A 24,323-nucleotide genomic window follows, 5' to 3' on the forward strand; every position below is an offset into this window, starting at 1 on the left:
CACAAATCAGAACAGATTTAGCAAGACTCGCTCATGTGAAATTCAGCTTTCCCTTTCCTTGCACAATACTCTGCAAATCAAGGATGAAGGGCAACAGGCAGGTTCAACATTCTTAAGTTTCTGGAAAATGTTTGACACAATGCCCCACTGCAGACTTAATGAAGGAAGGAGCATACAGAATAGGTTCCCAGATATGTGAGTGGGTCGAAGACTTCTGAAGTGACAGAACCTGGTATTTTATCCTGAATGGTAGAGACAAAGGTATCATCAAAAATTGCAAAAGAATTGTGAGGTATCATCAAAAATTGCAAAAGAATTGTGAAAGGACCACTCTTGTTCTCTATACAGGGTGGTCCATCAATCGTGACCGGGCCAAATATCTCACGAAATAAGCGTCAAACAAAAAAGTACAAAGAACGAAACTTGTCTAGCTTGAAGGGGAAAACCAGATGGCACTGCCATAGATCAGTTATCAACTGCATTTTTTAAAATAGGAACCCCCATTTTTTATTACATACTCGTGTAGTGCGGAAAGAAATATGAATGTTTTAGTTGGACCACTTTTTTCGCTTTGTGATAGATGGCGCTGTAGTAGTCACAAACGTATGGCTCACAATTTTAGACGAACAGTTGGTACCAGGTAGGTTTTTAAATTAAAATGCAGAACATAGGTACGTTTGAAGATTTTATTTCAGTTGTTACAATGTGATACATGTACCTTTGTGAACTTATCATTTCTGAGAATGCATGCTGTTACAGCGTGATTACCTGTAAATGCCATATTAATGCAATAAATGCTCAAAATGATGTCCGTCAACCTCAACGCATTTGGCAATACGTGTAATGACATTCCTCTCAACAGCGAGTAGTTCACCTTCTGTAATGTGCGCACATGCATTGACAATGCGCTGACGCATGTTGTCAGGTGTTGTCAGTGGATCACGATAGCAAATATCCTTCAACTTTCCCACAGAAAGAAATCCGGGGACGTCAGATCCGGTGAACGTGGAGGCCATGGTATGGTGCTTCAACGACCAATCCACCTGTCATGAAATATGCTATTCAATACCGCTTCAACCACAAGCAAGCTATGTGCCAGACATCCATCATGTTGGAAGTACGTCGCCATTCTGTCATGCAGTGAAACATCTTGTAGTAACATCTGTAGAACATTACGTAGGAAATCAGCATACATTGCACCATTTAGTTTGACATTGATAAAATGGAGGCCAATTATCCTTCCTCCCATAATGCCGCACCATACATTAACCCGCCAAGGTCACTGATGTTCCACTTGTCACAGCCATCGTGGATTTTCTGTTGCCCAATAGTGCATATTATGCCAGTTTACGTTACCGCTGTTGGTGAATGACGCTTCGTCGCTAACTAGAATGCATGCAAAAAATCTGTCATCATCCCGTAATAGTTTTTATAATGATAGATATTTTGCCCATTTCCCCAGCTTCCTCACTGCCCACATATTCCCCACATCCTTATTGGCCCCCTCCCCTCATATTCCCCAGCTTCATCATTGCCTCCCCCCCCCCCCCAGCCATGTCACAGCTTCCTTACTTACTGCCCTCCTATTCCTCAGCTCCCTGAACACCATGTCTGTTCCCCAGCTTCTGAAGTGCCTTCCTTTTCCTCATGTTCCTGATTGCCCCTCTTTTCTGACATTCCTGGCTGCCCCCCGCCCCCCAAATACCCATTTTCCTGACTGATGCCCCTCTCACTTATCCCCATGTTCCTGACTAGACTACCCCCTTATTCCCTTGTTTCTGACTGCACTCTTTTCCCCAGCCTTCTTGCTGTCTCCTTCTCCCCCCCCCCCCCCCTCGGCTTCCCTGCTGCCTCTCTTTGCTCCGCACCAGCTTCCTCGCAGGGCCCAGTTTCCAGTTTTCTTACTGCTTCCCTTTCCCCATGTTCCATCCTGTGCCTCTTTCTTGAGACCCAATTTCCCCTCCTTATCACTTACAGAATCACCAGTAATATTCTTCTTCAGAAGTAATGTATAGGATCACAAAAAAGTGTTGTTACTAATGGATGTTGAATGAACTCCATTAGAGATAAACTTTGAGATACAAATTTCAAATTACCTAAATATCAAAGATGATTTTCTGAATGAGGTGTTGTCACTGACTATGCCAAGAAATTTTCTTATCGCAAAGCTAAGTTTTACATTTACCATAAATAAACTAATAGATAGCAAACAACTCAAAGCAGGGCTATCTGTCACAATTATTTAATGAAATAATTCCACCAACAGTTTGAACATTTTTCATTGCATTGAAATTAGTTGGTGATGGTGCACCTATGAGAATTGTATAAAAAGTCTTAAATCTTGTATAACCAATACTATGCAAATTATTGAATCAAAGGGCGTATTCTCAATGGTGTAGCTTAACTATTTCATGGAACACATCACCTCAAAAGTGACAAAGTCTTCTGCAACCTCGTCTTAAGATTTCCACCATCTTCAATTTACTTAATCCCTAGAGATTAAATACAAAATACTGGGAACTAATAATTTGTGGAATTATCTATAACATGTTTAGACATCTATGCACAAAATTTGAACAGAATCTTATGTAATAAAGTGGGAAGTGCTAGACCACTGGGCATTGTGCGCCATTCACAAATGGAGAGAGCGAGTAAGTCGGCCATTCACCTTAACTACGAGGTGTGGCTAGAAAAAAACCGGACTAGTACTGGTGAAACAATAAAACGAATGCAATAAGGCTGAAAGTCGCGTGGCCTGTCATGTGACTCTCGCTCCGCCTACTGCTCAAGTTTCATCTGCCTCCTGCACTCAGTCTGCCCGTGGCGTCTGTTTTAAGTAGTTGACGTTTTGTCTGTGCGTCGGAAAATGTTGAGTGTACAGAAAGAACAGCGTGTTAACATCAAATTTTGTTTCAAACTAGGAAAATCTGCAAGTGAAACGTTTGTAATGTTACAACAAGTGTACGGCGATGATTGTTTATCGCGAACACAAGTGTTTGAGTGGTTTAAACTATTTAAAGATGGACGCGAAGACACCAGTGATGACTCTCGCACTGGCAGACCATTGTCAGCAAAAACTGATGCAAACATTGAAAAAATCGGTAAACTTGTTCGACAAGATCGCTGTTTAACAATCAGAGCAGTGTCTGAGTTAACAGGAGTTGACAAGGAAAGTGTCGAACAAGTTTACCGTTTTTTCCAATGTTTGCATCAGTTTTTGCTGACAATGGTCTGCCAGTGCGAGTGTCATAACTGGTGTCTTCGCGGCCATCTTTAAATCGTTTAAACCACTCAAACACTTGTGTTCGCGATAAACAATCATCGTCGTACACTTGTTGTAACATTACAAACGTTTCACTTGCAGATTTTCCTAGTTTGAAACAAAATTTGATGTTAACACGCTGTTCTTTCTGTACACTCAACATTTTCCGATGCACAGACAAAACATCAACTACTTAAAACAGACGCCACGGGCAGACTGAGTGCAGGAGGCAGATGAAACTCGAGCAGTAGGCAGAGTGAGAGTCATGTGACAGGCCACGCGACTTTCAGCCTTATTGCATTCGTTTTATTGTTTCACCAGTACTAGTCCGGTTTTTTTCTAGCCACACCTCGTACAACTAACCTTATGTGCTCGTTCCATTTCATAATTCGTCACAATGTTACATGTAGATATCTGGCATGACTGTTTCAAGCAGTACACAATTTGTATTGTTTTCAGGTCTTACAAGGTTTTTTCATACTTATCTGCATTAAATTAAATTTTCTGCATTTGGAGTAAGCTTCTGTTCATCATACCAAATAGAAATCCAGTCGTCATCCTGTATTCTTCTACAGTCACCCCAAGGATGACATTTTCCCATACTCTTTGGCACCATCAGAAAAGACCTGCAACTTACTACTCACCCTAACCGTTAGACCATTTATGTATACAGGGTGGTCCACTGATAGTGACTGGGCCAAATATCACACGAAATAAGCATCAAACGAAAAAACTGCAAAGTGAAAGAAGTGGCCTAACTAAAACATTCATATTTCTTTACGTACTACACAAATATGTAATAAAAAATGGGGGTTCCTATTTTAAAAAACACAGTCGATATCTGTTTGACCTATGGCAGCACCATCTAGCGGGTCAACCATATTGCCATCTGGTTTCCCCCTTCAATAGGTTGCAGGCAAACATCCACATACTGCTACAATAGTTTTCTGCTGAACATCTACGAGCAGTAAAAACCTAACCACAAAGTTCACAGTTCTTAACTAATAGGAAGGTACATATGGAGCAGACACTGTCATTGTTTTACCACACAGCCTATTGGTGTAACACTTATTTCACTGTTAGGTTGATGCATTGTCGTTGTTATAACCAACACAGGCTCCTCATCTGCAACTCGGCTGCGGACTGACTGTCTCAGGACTAAAAATCGGGCCCTTTTATATCCTCACAGTAATAGGTACTGAAACTGCACATTGTTCAAAGTTAAATTTACAGAAATTACAATTAAAACTTAACTCATTAAATTAACTGAATACATAAAAAATATGGTTCTTTTTAACAGTTTCTTCTACTACAAGAATTTGGCCTAATTGTTTGTTTAAATCATTAAATTAACAACTGTAATTACGCAAACAATACTTGTCACAAAACTGTTAATTACTTTGGAATTAAGGGCTGGTTTTGTTAACATGTTTTCAAATAGAGCCAAATAGGTCCTTTAAGAATGCTATTAGTTGTTCCTCCAAATGTTTCTACTTAGTACAGAATTTATATTTGTTTGTATGTAAACAACAAAATTTAAGTTACAAAACAATTACAGATTTCGCCTAAAAAAAAAATTAAGGAGGCAGATGGTAAAACAAGAGGGGAAGTAAAAATATCCCACCTTGTTTTGTCGCAATACCATCCTGTTTTCCATTGTTTGATTTTTGCCTGTAGTTCAAAACATGAAAAATGATACAATGGAAAATCCAGGATGGAATGTAACAATACGACTGCAGCTTCTGGCTGCTGAAGTGTGGCTTCAGCTGCCAGAGGCTGCAGTCGTGTGTGTGAGTTGTGTTTGCACACACACACGGGGGTGTGGTGACTATTTTCGACTTAAGCCTTGTTGGTTGAAAGCTTATATTGTGACAGTGTTTTTGTTGTGGCTATCTGCGATTCACATCTCTGCTATATGGTGAGTAGCAATTTTGCTTTTCATATAGTTGAAAAATGAGCATTTTTCATTCTTTATGGGGTCCAGAAAAAACATTTTCCTAGAAATTGAGGAAAGAAACTGCTATGACTGGCACTTACGTACCCATACAGTAAATGCTGTTCGATGAAAGCACCACAGGTGTAGTAACCATGATTTTTAGCTGGGGCACAGAGAACATGCGTGATTCTAAAATGTATCCTGCAGATTTCTAATTTTTATTTTTTTACACATCGAATCTTGCAGGAAGAGAAGTGTTAATAAGTGATCAATAAGGAAAAAATAACAAAGTACACGCATAATTGTAATGTGCATCTGGAAACCCACCACTGCATAACTATATGGATGCAATTCATGAACAACTTTTAACACCGATTTTCCAGGCGACGTTATGCATTAAAATTAACTCCCGAAAAAGAAATATTTTTGAATGTAAACCAAATTTTTTTCACCACATCTTTAGAAGGAACAATATTGATGTATGAAGATTGTTCTTGGTGCCACGAGTATATTTATCTCAAATGTTTATATGACCAGAACTATCCATGTAGTTGTTTAAAGGAAAACAGGACATTTAACAGAGTAAGTGAAAGAGCCATTGTAAGACAGCCAGGATTTAAATTTTAATTCTTTACTAATTCTAGTTGTTTGAGAAATTTATTTGCATACCTTCTTGTTATTTTTCACTGACTGCTTTGCCAGAAATTTTGACATGGAAAAAAATACAAATGAAAAACAGCACAACGCATTTGGGAGCCAAACACAAGTTCTCTCTTTTCTAAGAAAATACGCGTTTGCAGAATCCACACGTGTCAATATTCAACTGCCTATTGATCCCATCAGTTTTGAGTTGATTAGGCATTATGGATTTTGGGTATGATTTTCTCAAATGCAGATGGGGTATGGAGGGACAGGGGTAGGGGTGGAGGATGGGGAGACCTTTGAGCCAAAATATCTTAAGTGTTTTTCATTTTAGGTTGTAGACAAGCAACCTACCAAATATGAATGACATCACCCGGAACTGTTAATCATCCGTCATTCATAATTTGGGTTCTTAATGGCTGGCATCCTCATAAATTAATGTAAAATTCAAGATGGAACATAATCATGTAATTGAGGATACCTCACAGTCCATCAAATGAGACAAACATTAACAGATCAGAAGGAAGAAGACGGGGAGAAAACGGCCAGTGTCATCGTCATTCCAGCACTTGCTTTAATTGTGTGTGTAATCCAAGACTGGGCGACTGTACATGGATTCGAACCCTATGTCTCCAGAAAAGAAGTCAAAAGGGTTAAGCAACGTGCTGCCCACTTGGTGCAATTGAAAAGAAGTTATATTCAGTGTGTGGTATGGGACTGGGTGTGGGCTATGTTGGATGATAGTTCATGAAGCAGCCTTTAAGTTTCACACGTCATATTGAACAGCATGTGAAGCATGTCATGCAACTATCTGGTCTGGTAGGACACAGTTTGCAATAGCCACATATCTTGGTGAATAACCTGAGAGAGGCACTTTTGATGTAAAATGTTTGGTAGTGGTTGCAATTAAGTTGTTAGTTTACCCACCTGGCTAGCTGAGCCCTTAAAGTGTCCGATTCCGGGACATGGAGAGGCACACCAGCCCCAGATCGATTAATGATACGGGCCAGTGTTGCCAGTCAGCTTGGGTGTGGTTTTCAGTTGGTTTTCCACAGCCGACAAGTTGAGTATAGGGTTCGTTCTCACATCCCACCTTAGATGCACAATGCACAAACATTTGAAGTATGATGTGACATCTGACCTAGGCAGGATGGGCAGAATTGGTACATGGACTCCTCCCTAGGAAAAGTTTGCAATACAGCCAAAAACTGACTCCAGGAGCAGTGAACCCTTTGTAATAATAGTCTACATATGATCAAGGGCCGTTCTCTGCATAATTGGAGAAGTACTATACCAATCCCAACCATCCATTGGCTGGATAAAGAAAATTGGCAGGAGGGAAGGAAGGTGACAGATTATATGGCTGTCTTCGGAGGTATCCTTGCCCTGATGAAGGTAGGAAGCATTAGTGAGTTGCGTGGAATAATAGTTCGTGGACAAATGTATGGAACAGGTATTCCTCCTGCATCTTCCACTGGGATACATGTTATGATGCATGTGATTGAGACAACAGGTATAATTTCTTTTTAAACTGGTCCAATTTCAACAACTGTTAAGAATTTACCCTCTCTCTGTACTACATACATTGTGCCATTTTTATAACACTGTTGTAACAAACTGTAAACATGAGTACATTACCATAAGATATTTTTAAACACAACAATTAAAATAAAATTGCATGAAAGTGGTTATTATGATATTATACAATCAACTGGCAACATTTCTTACCTTTTCCGGTAGATCAGAATTAGGCCACTTTATGGTGTCACGTGATGGAAACACCACAATGGAATATGAATCTTCATATTCAAATTTCTTCTTCCTGGCATCAGGATCAAATCCCCCTTCAACACCAATTGCAAGCCTTGTAATTTTTTTCTCTGGTCCATCTCCCTGCTGTTCAGTAGCAATCTAAACAACAATAATAATTGTATTTGTAACCAATATTGATGAAAAATATTACCACACAATAACCAAATTTATATTTCATAACAATAATTGTGGTTCATGGTGTGGGTTCCTGTAGTCATGTCCTAGTTCATGAACCACGGGCAACGTATGAGTGGCCAAGTAAGTGGTCCCGACAGTCGGGATACCAGTTACTTTGGAATAAGGATGGGCATCTCGGACATATTCTGAGGCGTGGTCACCTTTGTGCTCATATGGCAAAGACTACCAAATCCACCGGTTAGTCCCTCAACCGTTAGGGGTAAAACTCAATGGGACTCGGGGCAAGTAAGGCTAGCAACCTGCTTCCCTGGTACTTTAAATATGATGCTGGCAACAATCAGAGCAAAATGCCTCGGACCTTTGGAGGTGACGGAGTCCCACCTCTGACTGACAAACCAGGGACTCCTAAGATACGACTTGGCAAACAAATGGTAATGAGATGGGGAGCTATTAATATCAATGGGGGCTACTCTGAGAAGAAGGTAGAGCTGTCAGAGGCTGCAAGTAAGATGGGGCTGGACGTTTTAGCTGTTAGTGACATTCGGGTAAGGGGTGAGAAAGAAGAGGAAGTGGGAGAATACAAGGTCTACCTGTCAGGAGTCAAAGCAGGAATAGCACAATGGGGTGTAGGGCTTTACATCAGGAAAGAAATGGAACCCAGCGTAGTTGCAATAAGGTATGTAAACGAATGACTGATGTGGATAGATTTGACAGTGTCTAGCTAGAAAATTAGGATTGTGTCAGCATATTCACACTGTGAAGGGACAGATCAAGATAAGATGGATAGTTTTTATGAGGCACTCAGTGATGTAGTTGTTAGAGTAAAGGACAAGGACAGTGTTCTGCTCATGGGTGATTTTAATGCCAGGATTGGAAATCGAACAGAAGGCTATGAAAAGGTTATGGGTAAATTTGGAGAGGATATGGAGGCCAACAGGAACGGGAAACAACTCTTGGATTTCTGTGCCAGTATGGGCTTAGTAATCACGAACTCCTTTTTTAAACATAAGAACATTCACCGGTATACTTGGGAAGGCAGGGGAACCAGATCTGTCATTGACTATATAATAACAGATCAGGAATTCAGGTAGGCTGTGAGGGGGACACGTGTATTCAGGGGATTCTTTGATGACACTGATCATTATTTAATCTGCAGTGAAATAGGGATTGTGAGGCCGAAAGTGCAGGAGGTCAGGTCCATATGTAGGAGGATAAGAGTGGAGAAACTTCAGGATAAGGAAATCAGGCACAAGTACATAACAATGATCTCAGAAAGGTACCAGTTAGTTGAATGTAGTCAATTGCAGTCATTGGAAAAGGAATGGACAAGGTACAGGGACACAGTACTAGAAGTGGCTAAAGAATGTCTTGGAACAGTAGTGTGTAAAGGTAGGATGAAGCAAACAGCTTGGTGGAATGACACAGTCAAGGCAGCCTGTAAAAGGAAAAAGAAGGCATATCAAAAATGGCTACATAATAGAACTCAGGTAGACAGAGAAAGTTATGTTGAAGAAAGAAACAAAGCCAAACAGATAATTGCAGCATCCAAGAAGAAATCGTGGGAAGACTTTGGAAACAGGTTGGAGACTTTGGGTCAAGCTGCTGGAAAACCATTCTGGAGTGTAATTAGCAGTCTTCGAAAGGGAGGTAAGAAGGAAATGACAAGTATTTTGGCCAGGTCAGGAAAACTGATGGTGAATCCTGTGGATTGCTTGGCCAGATGGAGGGAATATTTTGAAGAGTTGCTCAATGTAGGTGCAAATACGATCAGTAATGTTTCAGATTTCGAGGTACAATGGGATAGGAATGATGATGGAAATAGGATCACATTTGAGAAAGTGGAGAAAATGGTCAATAGATTGCAGTGCAATAAAGCAGCTGGGGTGGATTAAATTAAGTCGGAACTCAACAAATACAGTGGAATGTCAGGTCTTAAATGGCTACACAGGATAATTGAAATGGCCTGGGAGTCGGGACAGGTTCCATCAGACTGGACAAAAGCAGTAATCACACCAATCTTTAAACATGGAAACAGAAAAGATTGTAACAACTACAGAGGTATTTCTTTAATCAGCGTTGTGGGTAAAATCTTCTCAGGTATTGTTGAAAGGAAAGTGCGAGTATTAGTTGAGGACCAATTGGATGAAAATCAGTGTGGGTTTAGGCCTCTTAGAGGTTGTCAGGACCAGATCTTTAGCTTACGGCAAATAATGGAGAAGTGCTATGAGTGGAACAGGGAACTGTACCTATGCTTCATAGATCTAGAAAAGGCATATGACCGGGTTCCTAAGAGGAAGTTATTGTCTGTTCTACGAGATTATGGAATAGGAGGCAAACTTTTGCAAGCAATTAAAGGTCTTTACATGGATAGTCAGGCAGCAGTTAGAGTTGACGGTAAATTGAGTTCATGGTTCAGAGTAGTTTCAGGGGTAAGACAAGGCTGCAACCTGTCTCCACTGTTGTTCATATTATTTATGGTCATATGTTGAAAACAATAGACTGGCTGGGTGAGATTAAGATATGTGAACACAAAATAAGCAGTCTTGCATATGCCGATGACTTAGTTGTGATGGCAGATTCGATTGAAAGTTTGCAAAGTAATATTTCAGAGCTAGATCAGAAATGTAAGGACTATGGTATGAAGATTAGAATCTCCAAAACGAAAGTAATGTCACTGGGAAAGAGATATAAACGGATTGAGTGCCAAATAGGAGGAACAAAGCTAGAACAGGTGGATGGTTTCAAGTACTTATGATGCATATTCTCACAGGATGGCAACATAGTGAAAGAACTGGAAGCGAGGTGTAGCAAAGCTAATGCAGTGAGCGCTCAGCTACGATCTACTCTCTTCTGCAAGAAAGAAGTCAGTACCAAGACTAAGTTATCTGTGCACCGTTCAATCTTTCGACCAACTTTGTTGTATGGGAGCGAAAGCTGGGTGGATTCAGGTTACCTTATCAACAAGGTCGAGGTTATGGATATGAAAGTAGCTAGGATGATTGCAGGTACTAGTAGATGGGAACAATGGCAGGAGGGTGTCCACAATGAAGAAATCAAAGAAAAGCTGGGAATGAACTCTATAGATGCAACAGTCAGGGTGAACAGGCTTAGATGGTGGGGTCATGTTACACGCATGGGAGAAGCAAGGTTACCCAAGAGACTCATGGGTTCAGCAGTAGAGGGTAGGACGAGTCGGGGCAGACCAAGGAGAAGGTACCTGGATTCGGTTAAGAATGATTTTGAAGTAATAGGCTTAACATCAGAAGAGGCACCAATGTTAGCACTGAATAGGGGATCATGGAGGAATTTTCTAAGGGGGACTATGCTCCAAACTGAACGCTGAAAGGCATAATCAGTCTTAAATGATGATGAACAATAATGGAAATCCCTTGATGGAAAAATATGTAAAACAAGGGAAAGGCAACCACTTACCTATACAGGTGGCACATAATAAAGTGTAACAGAAAACTGTTAACACTAACTTTTGAGCTTTCTTTACTATGATTACACATGTTCACACATACAGCCACACAGTATGAACTTTTTTCTGACACATATTTGTGTATGCCATGCACCAGTCCTCTATATGTAAGTGGTTGCCTTTCCCTTATTTTACATAAATACTAATTTGCAAAAATTATACATAAAAACCTGTATTTGTTTATTTTATAAAGACTAAACTTAGGCCAAGTTTCGAAGGCTCTTGGGTTTTTCAAAAAAGAAGTCTTTGATGGGGTGTGGAAAAACAGAAAATAGTTCAGCCTAAACAAACAAACAGAAGACAAAGAAGCTAATTAAGTCTAGCTCCAGCTGCCAGAGACTGTGTGTGTGTGTGTGTGTGTGTGTGTGTGTGTGTGTGTGTGTGTGTGTATTTTTGACAAAGACCTGGGGGCACAGAGGGAAATAGGAGAAGCAGAGACAGGGAAAGACAGATGAATGTGTTGGGAGAGAGTGAGCACAATGCGGGTAAGGGGATGTGAATTGGTAGGCGATTACAGGGCAGAGCGGGGCAGAGAAACTGCTGGGCAGATAGTGTGGGGGCAGTAGGTTGGTCCAATGTGTTCTTGGCCACAATTTGGTGGTGGCTGTTCATCCTGGTAAGACAGCTGGTTGGTAGTCATAACAATATAAAAAAGCTACGCAGCAATTGCAGTAGAGCTGCAGCTGCAGTAGAGCTTTCACAGGTGGGCTGGCCTCTGATGGGTACGATGAACTTGTGTCAGAACTGGAATAAGAAGTATAAAGATGACAGTTATCCTTACCACTCATGCCCCACTTCCGAAATTATATCAGCCTCAACCTACAATAACCTACTGCCCCCAAAACTTCCCCTTTCCTGTCACCTCCTCCCAATTTATCACCCTCATTGCACTCACTGTCTCTGCCAATGTAACCACCAATCTTTCTCCCTCTCTGCTTCTCTCCTTTTCCATTCCCTTTTTCCCTCCCTCCCCTATGCCTGAGTCTTGTCCTGCTGCCCTCTACAGTAGTATCTGCACACACTGCCAGACAACACTCTTCTCTCCCGCCCACCCCCCAATCCATACTCCGCTACCCCTTGCCCTTCTGTGACCCACTCCCAAATGCTGCTATCACTCACTACACTTTTGCAGTTCGGCTGAAGCAGCCAGAGAGAGAGAGAGAGAGAGAGAGAGAGAGAGAGAGAGTGTGTTTTCCTTAAGAAGCCTTTGGCTGAAAGCTTAGTGTAAAAGTCTTTCCATTGTGCCTTTGGTGTCATCTCAACAGTAAGTAGCAATCTACCCTTTTTATAATAGTTGATATTCCAACCTGGACTTTCCACTGCTCCATTCTGAAGTGAAACAGTTTCATGGGATTATGTCCTTCAGTTATGCCAATGTTCTCTATGGTGAAAGTAATCATATTCCACTCCTCTTCCTGACATGTAAATATTTCTTAACCCGCCCAGTTAGCCATGCGGCCTAACGCACTGCTTTCCGGGTGGGAAGGCATGCTGGTCCCTGGCACGAATCCGCTCGATGGATTAGTGTTGAGGTCCAGTGTGCCGTTCAGTCTGTGAGGATTTTTAAGGCGGTTTTCCGTCTGCCTCGGCGAATGTGGGCTGGTTTCCCTTACTCCGCCTCAGTGACACTATGTCGGCGATTGCTGTGCAAACACTATCTCCATGTATGCATACACCATAATTACTCTACCACGCGAACATTGGGGTTTCACTCGTCTGGTGCCAGACATTCCCCAGTAGGGGCCCACTGAGGGCCGAACCACACAATAACTGTGGGTTCGGTGTGGGGTGGTGGTGGGGTGCGTGGACCGCTGTAGCCTGTTGTGGGTTTGTGAACCGCTGAGGGCTATGGTGGGGACGAAGAGTCTCCGTTGTTTCTAGGTCCCCAGTTCCATACAGTACAAATATTTCTTAATGTAATACACCTACATAGATGAGCAGTTCCAGAACTGTCATCTATTCCTGTGTTATTTTCTAAACTAACCATTTCCTCAGTCAGATCTTGACATCAAAGCTAAGCTACCAAAAATCCTTCACAACATGTATCTATTACACAGTAACATTTCATTATCTGTCTGATCAATATAATCTTTCTTTCTTAAAGCAATTATAAATGTTCAGGATGTAGCCACATTTAAAAATTAATTTGCAATGTTTATGTGAAATAAATCATTCTACATCATTACAATACGAAAATTACTTCTTATTAAATTGTCCTAAACTCTTCAAACTACTTTCACAACTTATTGTTTAATCCACATAATAATACTAATCTAGCTTGCACTGACAAACTTCTGATGTGTCCACCTCTTATAACGGCAGAAAATGAAAGGCAAGTGTACACACTGCAAAAACTGGATGTAAGACTTGAAATTTTTCTAACTTTTCAGAAAGTTATTCATGTTGTTACATGCTAAATCCTCTTCGTATTCAGCATTCATCTTTCTAACTCCAAAGAGAATAACTCCCAGATTGATGAGGCACATTTACATACAGAGAAGAATGTTATTTTACTTGTCTGTAAATGCCTCATAAGTCAAATTGTCCAACTCTTAAATGCCATAGAAGCTTTCAACACCAGATGGATTTACATATGCAGCAGCGGCGGGGTTGATGGCATTGCTTTCGAATTCCTGACACCACTAGCTCGATCTGTCATGTGATGTCCCTCTGGTTGGAGGCCACTAAGATCTTTGCTAGAGCTTGTCGATGGGGAGGGGCGTGTTGTGGCATGGCGAGCTGGGGAGTGGTAATGCAGCTAGGACGACAGTGTGAGAGGTCTGCCCAGCGTGTAAGGCAAGCACTTGCTTAAGCGTTTTGGCCACGGATGGATGGATGGATGGATATGGTGTTATGGGCGCTCAACAGTGTAGTCTTTAGCGCCCGAATGGAAACAACAACGGACGAGTGTCACGAAAATGCAGCAAGTGCAAAAATAGGACTAAAATTATAGGTGAAAGTCTACAGAGGCAGTTTGCACGTCAACAGTAGCAAAGAGGAAAGCAGCACATAATGAGGAGAACTGCAAGAGAACGGAGGGGAAGGGGTAAAATTAAAGACATAGCACATGTTTGGAACTGGCCTATTACAAGAACAAAAAAGGAGTGGTATGCCACTCGGCAACACACTAAAAATTCCAACCTAAAATTTTTGGCTGAAGCCCAGAAACATCACAGTACCTTAGAACTTTCTTGACACTCGCCTCGTCATCGGCTAAAATTGAGGGCAGATCCCCACTAATATTAACTTCCGCCCTGACAAAACGATATAAATCACACTCAACTAAAATGTGGCGTACAGTGATTCGTACGCCACAGGCATCACACAGAGGGGGTTCCTCTCGCCGTAGTAAGAAGGCATGCGTAAGAGGACAGTGCCCTATGCGAAGACGTTTAAGGGTCACTTCGTCATGCCTAGGTGACCGGCAGGAGGAACACCACGGCTGGATGGTGGGTTTCACCAACCGCAGCTTATTTTCCCTCACCGCCCGCCATTCCTCCTCCCACATTGCATATACTTCTGCCGCAGCACAGAAACGACACCTTGCAAAGGAATAGAACATTGTGTCACATCCGGTAACCTGCAGGCGTCCTTGGCAGCTCTGTCAGCTTTTTCATTTCCCCATATGCCCACATGCCCTGGCACCCAGCAAAAGGACACTTGCTTGCTCTATCGTTAGAGGATGTACAGTTGGTCGTAAATCAGCTGTTCCAACTTCTCCGCTGGGTACAGGTTCTGCAGTGACTGTAATGCACTCAGTGAGTCAGAGCAAATTAGGAAGTGTTTGCCCCGAGTAAACCGTATCTGCTCCAATGCCTTCAGGACCGCGTGAAGTTCTGCGGAAAAAACAGTGTATTCCTGGGGAAGGCGAATCCTGATGACACGGTCGGGGAACACGACTGAGCAGCCAAGAAAAGCCCCCTGTAGGGATCCATCAGTGTAGACTACTGTAAAATCATGATGCCTGTCTAAAATGTTAAAAAAACAAAGATTTGAAAGTAAAATCTGATGTACTGTCTTTCTTAAAATTTGCCAAATCTAAAATCAGTGTGGGCCTCTGGAGGAGCCACGGTGGATATCTGCTCCAACCTCGACGTGAAACATTAAAACCAGCCACACCCATCTCTAAAAGGCAATCCTTTGCACGAATCCCATAGGGCCTTGTTGCTCGCTGCCGGTTGCGAAAAAGCCTTTCCAGTGGAGGCCGAGCAACAGTGTGGTATGCAGGTGTGTATGGTGTGGATAATGTTTGATAGGCCTGGCGCACCATTAGTAGACGCTGCCGGAGGTGAAGTGGCGGTTCACCTGCCTCTGCACAGAGGCTCGGTATGGGGCTGGTTCTGAACGCCCCAGTGGCCAACCGAATCCCCTCATGGTGCACCACATCCAACAGCTTCAAATAAGTGGGTCTTGCAGACCCATACACCGTGCATCCATAATCAAGCCGGGACCGCACGAAGGCTCTGTAAAACCGGAGAGAGACCGTTTTTTCAGTTCCTTAATGTGTGGCAGCCACGTAAGCTTAGAATCAAAAGTGAGGCTCAGAAACTTCACCGTGTCTTTAAAATTCAGAACGGTGTCCCTCATCCTCAACTCAGGCAAGTCAAAAATGGAACGAGAATGGTTAAAAAGAACACACACCGACTTATCAGTTGAAAACTTAAAACCACTCTTCTGTGCCCATTCATCCAAACGTCGCAGAGTGAGTTGCAATTGACGAGTCGTCGTTGCAAGGCTTGAAGAAGAGCAAAATACAGAGAAATCGTCCACAAACAAGGAACACTGCACAGGACTTTTCACAACAGACGTAATACTGTTAATAGCAATAGCAAAGACCGTCACACTTAAAACACTACCTTGAGGGACACCGTTCTCTTGTTCAAAGCGACTAGACAGTACGTCTCCGACTCGGTACCGAAAATAACGTGGCGACAGGAAGGACCGAATAAAATTGGGAAGACATCCACGAAAACCCCATTCGTGGAGCTGCCTGACGATAAGATGCCTCCAAGTAGTGTCGTATGCCTTTTCAATGTCAAAAAGTATTCCCAAGAGGTGATGCTGGCGCAGGAAAGCCTGTTGTATAGCCGCCTCCAGGAGGGCCAGGTTATCAAAGGTGGAGCGATACCTCCTGAACCCACACTGAAAGCGACTAAGGAGTTGTCTGGATTCTAACATCCAGACAAGGCGGCGGTTGACCATCCGCTCCAAGGTCTTTCCCACGCAGCTAGTGAGGGCAACACTACGGTAACTACCCGGGCACGTGCGGTCTTTCCCAGGTTTTAAAAGAGGAATTAAAATTGCTTCACGCCACGAGTCGGGGAAGTGACCAGACATCCAAACTAGATTAAAAAGTCGGAGGAGGATTTCTATATTTCTCCCTGTGAGGTGCCGCAGCATGCTATAGTGGATTCTATCCTGACCAGGGGATGTATCACGAGCCCCACACAATGCAGAATCCAGTTCCCACATGGAAAATGGGCAGTTGTACTCTTCTGTATTGGGTGAGCGGAAGTCAAAACTGCTCCTCTCAGCAGCCACTCTGTGGGGCTGGAAAGCTGGATTCTGACTGGCGGTTGCAGTAATAGCTGCAAAATGAGCCGCCATAGACTGGGCAATATCTTTTGGGGTCGTTTGGAGAGTACCATTCCACAGTATAGCAGCCATAGGGCACCTCCCACCTCTCCCAGAAATCCTCCTTATGGTCTCCCATACAATGGAACTTCGTGTAGAACAATTAATGGTGTTCAGGAACTGCTGCCATGACCTCTTCTTGCTCTCTCGTATAACCCGACGACACTTTGCCCTCGCCACCCGAAAGGCTGCAAGGTTCTCTACAGTTGGCCGGCATTTGAACCTACGCAGAGCTGCCCGCCTAGCCCTGACTGCAGAGTGGCATTCGTCGCTCCACCAAGGGACAGGCTGCTGCTTCGGTTGTCCCATGGACTGTGGGATGGACGCTTCACTGGCGCGGTGGATCACTTCAGTAATATGATCCACCCATTCCTGGACACTGACCCGATGTTCAAACTGGGCTAGTTGACTATACAGTGCCCAGTTGGCTCTACGGAGCACCCATCAAGGCGGTTTCCTTTCCGGTGCCACTGCATGTGGCAGGTGAATCCAGATAGGGAAGTGATCGCTGCCGTGTAAGTCATCAACCACTTCCCATGCAACAGTGTGGGCGATGACTGGAGAGCAAAGCGATAGATCAATGGCAGAGAACGACCCAGTTGCAATGCAAAAATGCGTGCTTTGACCTGTATTTAGCAAATAGGCACTGGAACACAGAAGAAGCCTCTCGATTGCTCTACCCCTGGGGCAAGTACTCACAGAGCCCCAAAGCACATTGTGTGCATTAAAATCACCACAGAGGATGAAGGGGTGGGGGAGCTGTGTAAGAAGATCACAGAGCCTCTTCGTCGAGCACATCATGTGGGGGCAGGTAAAGCGAACATACTGTTAGCATATGACGCACATGTACTAATATTGCAACTGCCTGTAAATTCGTCGTGAGGGAGAGAGGCGAGGAGTGGTAGTCGGTGTTGACGAAGATACCTACTCCTCCTCGAGCTCTCTGTCCACTCAGGTCGTCCTTTTTGTGGAGGAGATAACCACGTAGCTCAGGGGTGTATGTTTCACTGAAATTTGTCTCTTGCAGACATACACACATAGGTCTATCCTGAATCAATAGACGTAGTTCCTCCACATGTGTCCTGAACCCTTGCAGGTTCCATTGCAATATGGGAGCCATCACGGTGGTTGTATTTTCTGCCTCTCTTTCCGCCGAGGTGGGGAGACTGCAGCAGGTGGAGGCTCAGTCTTGGGGCGAGATGATTGCCCCATATTCTCAGACTCCATCAGCTCTGGGGAAGAGTCTGATGAAGCGTCTAGTGGGACCACATTAACATGATCCGAGGGTTTACCAGCCGATTTAATCTGTTGGTGCTGCTTGATGTGTGCTTTCCTTTGTTTAGGCAGCCTTGCTAGAACTGGAGCAGGGGTGTTTATGACCACGCTGGGCTTTGGAACAGCCTCAGCAATCGGAGATGCCTGGGGCTCTTCAATGTTAGCTACTGTACCTTTCTCTGCTGTTCGAGGAGGGGCTACAGGCTCTGATACACTTGCTGCCGTGCAAGTGCATTTGGGCACGGAGTCCAGCGAGTAGTTGCTGGGCATATTTGTGGGCCGATTTGAATCTGTGGCTGACTACGAGTGCCGTCTTTGTGTGTAAACTGGACAGCCAGCTCTGGGATATGGCACACCGTTGAGAGAGTTGAAGCCAGTTTCACTGTGCTGAATTCTGGGCCCCCTATGGAACTGACAAGCTTCAGCTTCGATTCATGAACTTCAGTTAAGTTTTGGATTTTGAGGTCTTAACTGTTATTTTCATAAACTGTTATCACTGAAGGCCGACTTGTTTCTATTTGGTAATTTTATTTAAATGAAGTAGTTATTATTGATGGCTTGGCTGTTTTTTACTTGGTAATTTTACTTAACTGAAGCCGTTATTACAGAAAGCCTGCCTTTTTTGTAATTGGTAATTTTGCTTAACTGAAACTGTTATTAATGAAGGCTTGTATTAATTTATTCCATTGTTCACAGGTACCTAGCTTGCTATGGATCCAAGGGGCTGCCCTGGAGTCAGATATCCAGAGATGGAGCACTTGCAGTATGAGCTTAAAATTCGGGAGCTTAGCACTGAGGGTTGAGTTCCAGATCTAGTGGGCAGGTTGTGCACACGTGCTTTGAGTTTTGGCAAGCACCATTGTGGTGGAGGTAAGTGTTTCTCTCGATAATATATCCACAGCATTGGATGAGGTGCAGTGAAACCTGTCCTTTTTGCAGGACAGTCAACCTACTGTTAGGCAAATTGGTAGAATTCAGGCCCACCTAGCACATTTGGGGAATTGTTTGAGGGACATAACCTCCTTGCAACTTAGCCAGTCCAGGGTGGGACACCTGAGTGGTTGAGTGAGGGATTTGCAGGTCCAAGAAGCATCCTTAAGCTTGGAAAGTCAGGAACCAGGAGCAAGTACAGCAGCTACCCCCAACGCATCACTTCTTAGACCAGGTGTCTGCGGGCCAAGGTTTAGGTAGTCTTACAACTAATCATTTCACTGGACTACCCAACCCAATTATGTGCCAACTCAACGGTATTTCACAGCTTTCACTCAATACCTTGGGCCGTGTTCAGCAATTTTTGTGGCTGTTGGTGTGATTTGAATTTCATGCAGGTGCCCTAGGGATGCCTCACCATGTGATATTAGCGTTACTTTACCCCTTGTGAAAGGCACTCTGAGTGATTAATATCTTAAGTCCTGAAGTTGGAGAGCTCTATAGGACAACTAAGGGGACTGACTGTCGCTAAGAAGCTCTCTCTGTGGGTGCAAAACGAGCTTGAACACAAACGTTACTGGTGGATGCAGGCATCATTTGAACTGCTGAGACAGTATGTTGAGAGAGTGTGCCTAGCCACCTTGGCTCTTGATATGTCACTTTGGAACTCAATACTGTATCAAACATTTTGGTGGGCATGTGTGCTGAGGTTAGGTCGCACTTTGTCTTTTCTTCCCGCCCCACTAGCTTCCGGGAATTGCAAACTTAAGTTGATTCCATTGAACCCTTGTCATTTGCCGATGATGAGCACAGGTGTGAGGAGCACCTGGAAACTCCTCCGCCCATCTCGAGAATTAATAGGGCTCCTGAGGCATCCACACATTTTCTGAGAAAGGTTGTTTTCAGTGCCGCACCCACGATCACTTGGTGCGCAAGCATCCCATAACAAGAGCTTCTAGACCCAGCAAACGATGCCAGGTGATTAAGAGGGGGGGGGATTGTTTCCATCGGAGGCATGCTCCATGGGGAGCGCATATTCAAGCTCTCTCCAGATCTGCCCTCTCTTTTATCAGTGCCCGTCTTGGACAAGAACCCTTATGCACGCTGTTGGATTCTGGTAGCTCCATGTCCCTACTGAATTTAATTGGTATTTGGAGTTTGGGCATTTGTGGAAATTATCTTAAGTGCGTCCCTGCCCTCAGAGATATCATGAAGCCAATGGGCAAGAGTTGCCTCTGGTCAGCGATTTTTTTGTTTTTTGTTTTGGTTTTTGGGTGCAAAACTGCTATGGTCATTAGCGCCCGGTCTGTGACTTATGAAAAGGTAAAAAACAAAAATGGAAACCAGCAGCAATGGGAACGAAACTCAAAAAATTGGAGAAACTAAAAGCAGATGGAAATCTTAAAAAACCACTACAGAAAGGGGTTGGTTGTCCCCAAAAAGAGCTTCAAATGACTGACGTCATCTCACTGGCACTCATACACTCGAGAACGCGATCGGCTGAGAGCGTGTCATCTGCTAAAATGGACGATATTTCAGGCGACAGCTGTAGACGGGCGCGTAACGGAGTAAAATAGGGGCACTCAAGTAAAAGGTGTCTTACCGTCCACAGCTGAGAGCAGTGGGGACAAAATGGGGGAGGATCGCCGCTTAAAAGATGTCGATGGCTAAAAAGACAGTGCCCTACCCGGAGTCTAGTTAAAATTACCTCCTCCCGACGACGCGTTCGGGAGGAAGAGGTCCAAGCACAGGGAAGAGCTTTCACGTCCCGCAATTTATTATGGGGAAGTGTCAACCAATGTGCAAGCCATAAAAGAACAACACGACGACATAAAACACTCCGTAGATCGGCGAAGGGAATCGTGCGAATAGCTGGCCGAAGAAGAGAGACTGTAGCCTTGGCCGCTATATCGACCGCCTCATTTCCACAGATACCAACGTGTCCTGGGATCCAGAGGAATGTCACCGAGACGCCCCCCAAGTGGAGCAAGTGGAGGCAGTCCTGAATCCGATGGACCAGGGGGTGGACAGGGTAGAGAGCTTGGAGACTGAGGAGAGAGCTGAGAGAATCTGAACAGATAAAATACTGTATCCGCTGATGGCGACGGATGTACTGGACAGCCTGGAGAACAGCGTAAAGCTCCGCAATATAAACCGAACACTGGTCGGGAAGCCGAAATCGATTTAGGGTGTCGCCAACAATATAGGCACTCCCTACAACAAACGATGTTTTTGAGCCGTCAGTGTAAATAAATGTGGCTTCCTTCATTTGTGCACATAGAGCAGAAAATGCCCGACGATAAACAAGTGAAGGGGTACCATCCTTGGGAAACTGACAAAGGTCACGGAGCAGGCAGTTCCGGGGACGGAGCCAAGGCGGTGCTGTACCCCAAGTTGTCAAGAAAGTTTTAGAAAAGCGGAAGGAAAGAGAATGGAGCAGTTGACGGAAGCGGACTCCCGGTGGTAGTAGGGAGGAAGGCCGGCCTGCATACCCTAAATCCAAGGAGGTGTCGAAAAAAATGTCATGGGCCGGATTAGCAGGCATGGACTAGCTAGCATAACGACTTAGAAGGACAGCTCGCCGATTGGACAGCAGTCTCAGCATAAAGGCTTTCCACAGAGCTGGTGTAAAAAGCTCCAGACACTAAACGTAATCCACGGTGGTGGACAGAGTCGAGACGCCGAAGAATAGACGGCCAAGCAGAGGAGTAAACTATGCTTCCATAGTCCAACTTCGAGCACACTAAGGCGCGATAGAGGCAGAGAAGGACCACTCGGTCCGCTCCCCAGGAGGTACCATTCAGGACACGGAGGGTGTTAAGGGATTGCAGACAGCGAGCCGAAAGATAGGAAATGTGGGAGGACCAGCACAGTTTTCTGTCAAACATAAGACCCAAAAATTTAGCGACGTCCGAAAACGGAAGGTTGACAGGTCCTAGATGTAAGGACGGTGGAAGAAACTCCGTACGATGCCAAAAATTAACACAAACGGTCTTACTGGGAGAAAAGCGGAAGCCTGTTTCGATGCTCCAAGAGTGGAGGCGATCGAGACAGCCTTGAAGACGTCGTTCAAGAAAGCTGGTCCGTTGAGAGCTGTAGTAGATTGCAAAATCGTCCACAAAGAGGGAGCCCGAGACATCAGAAAGGAGACAATCCATAATTGGATTTATGGCAATGGCAAACAGTACAACACTTAGCACGGAGCCCTGGGGTACCCCGTTTTCTTGGGAGAAAGTACAGGAGAGAGTAGTGTTCACCCGCACTTTAAATGTGCGCTCTGCCATAAATTTGCGAAGAAAAAGGGGCAACCGACCGCGAAAGCCCCAAGAGAACAGTGTGTGGAGGATGCCTGTCCTCCAACAGGTATTGTATGCTCTCTCCAAATCATATCAAAAAATATTGCTACTGTTTGGCGTTTCTGGAGAAAATTGTTCATGATATAAGTGGAGAGAGCAACAAGATGGTAAACTGCAGAACTATGCTTTCGGAATCCGCATTGGGCAGGTGTTAAAAGACTGCGGGATTCCAGCCACCAAGCTAAACGGTAATTCACCATACGCTCCAAAACCTTACAGACACTACTCGTGAGAGAAATGGGGTGATAGCTAGAGGGGAGATGTTTGTCCTTGCCAGATTTCGGAACAGGAAAGATGATAGCTTCCCGCCATCGTCTGGGAAAAGTACTGTCGGTCCAAATTCGATTATAAAGGCGAAGGCTGTAACGCAGATTACGGTATGATAAATGTAGCAACATTTGGATGTGGATACCATCCGGTACTGGGGTGGAGGAGTGAGAAGAGGAGAGTGTATGTTGGAGGTCCCGCATGGAGAAAACAGTATTGTAGCTTTCGCGATTTTGAGAGGAGAAAGCAAGAGGTCGCGCTTCCGCTGCACGTTTCTTCGGGAGAAACGCTGGCGGGTAATTTGAAGAGCTCGAAATCTCAGCAAAGTGTTGACCCAATGAGTTAAAAATTGCGACGGGGTCCACTAATGTATCATGTGCGACAGTGAGCCCAGAGACCGGGGAGAAACTAGGCGCGCCTGACAACCGTCGAATCCGACTCCAAACTTCCGAGGTGGGAGTGAAGGTGTTAAATGAGCCAATAAAGAAGTCCCAGCTTGCCATGTTGCTATCGCGGATGACGCGACGACACCGCGCACGGAACTGCTTATAGCGGATACAGTTGGCCGATGTAGGATGATGTCTGAAAACGCGAAGAGCACGTCGCCGCTCACGTATTGCGTCAAGGCATGCCTCGTTCCACCAAGGAACTGGGGGGCGCCTGGGCAATTCGGAGGTGCGAGGTATTGAGTGTTGAATGTCGCTAGAGACGAAAAAAGTGTCCAATCGGTTTGGGCAAACTTCCAGCATCTCGGGCGCATATATGGCAGTTGTGGCTGCAATCGAAGAACACATGGAAACCGGTCACTTGAGTGTGTATCAGCAAGGGCGAACCATTCGAAGCGCCGAGCTAGCGGAACAGTACTGACCGAAAGGTCCAAATGAGAGAAATTTGTTGTGGAGGCAGACAAAAATGTAGGGTCCCCACTGTTGAGGCAAACAAGATCCCCTTGGTGGAAGACGTCTAGCAATAGTGAGCCATGCGGACAAGGATGTGGAGATCCCCAAAGCGGGTGGTGAGCATTGAAGTCCCCAACCAGCAAATAGGGGGGTGGAAGCTGACCAAGAAGATGAAGGAGATCAGCTCGTGCCATTGATGTGGACGATGGAATGTATACAGTACAAAGAGAGAAGGTGTATCCAGAAAGGGAAAGACGGACAGCGACTGCTTGGAAGAAAGTGTTTAAGGGGATTGGGTGATAATGGAGAGTATTATGGAGAAGAATCATGCCTTCAACAAAGGGGTGATCAAATCGGACTGACTGAAAATGGGGGAAGACAAAGCGGTCATGGGGATGCAGCTTTGTTTCCTGAAGACAGAAGATGACCGGCGAGTAGGATCATAAGAGGCTCGTCAATTCATCCCGATTGGCTCGAATTCCGTGGATATTCCAATGGATAATGGACATAGGGTGGACAGAAAATGGAAGAATGTGACCAAGGTTGCCGTCAACTCAACGACTGCTCAGAGCTTGCGACCAACAGCGTGGAACGGCACTCAGCCGAAGGCAGAAGATCCTGATCCATAGGTTGTTCAGGAGCAGCTCCTGCCACCAGCGATCGGCCAATTGATTGGCCGCCGCCAGCAGTG

General features: G+C 44.4%; 1 protein-coding gene across 2 annotated transcripts in view; it reads right to left on the reverse strand.

Annotated features, from left to right (window-relative positions):
- Positions 1–24,323, reverse strand: part of LOC126253050 (ubiquitin carboxyl-terminal hydrolase 5) — a 160,586-nt gene that overhangs the window by 91,513 nt on the left and 44,750 nt on the right. For both annotated transcript variants that reach the window (XR_007545889.1, XM_049954130.1), the window contains exon 3: positions 7,569–7,751. Coding sequence is in view for 1 of the 2 variants with exons in the window: in XM_049954130.1 (XP_049810087.1) it covers positions 7,569–7,751 (183 nt within the window). In the remaining variant the exon portion in view is untranslated. The remainder of the gene's footprint in view (positions 1–7,568; positions 7,752–24,323) is intronic.

Source organism: Schistocerca nitens, chromosome 4, assembly GCF_023898315.1.
Source record: "Schistocerca nitens isolate TAMUIC-IGC-003100 chromosome 4, iqSchNite1.1, whole genome shotgun sequence".
NCBI lineage: Eukaryota > Metazoa > Arthropoda > Insecta > Orthoptera > Acrididae > Schistocerca > Schistocerca nitens.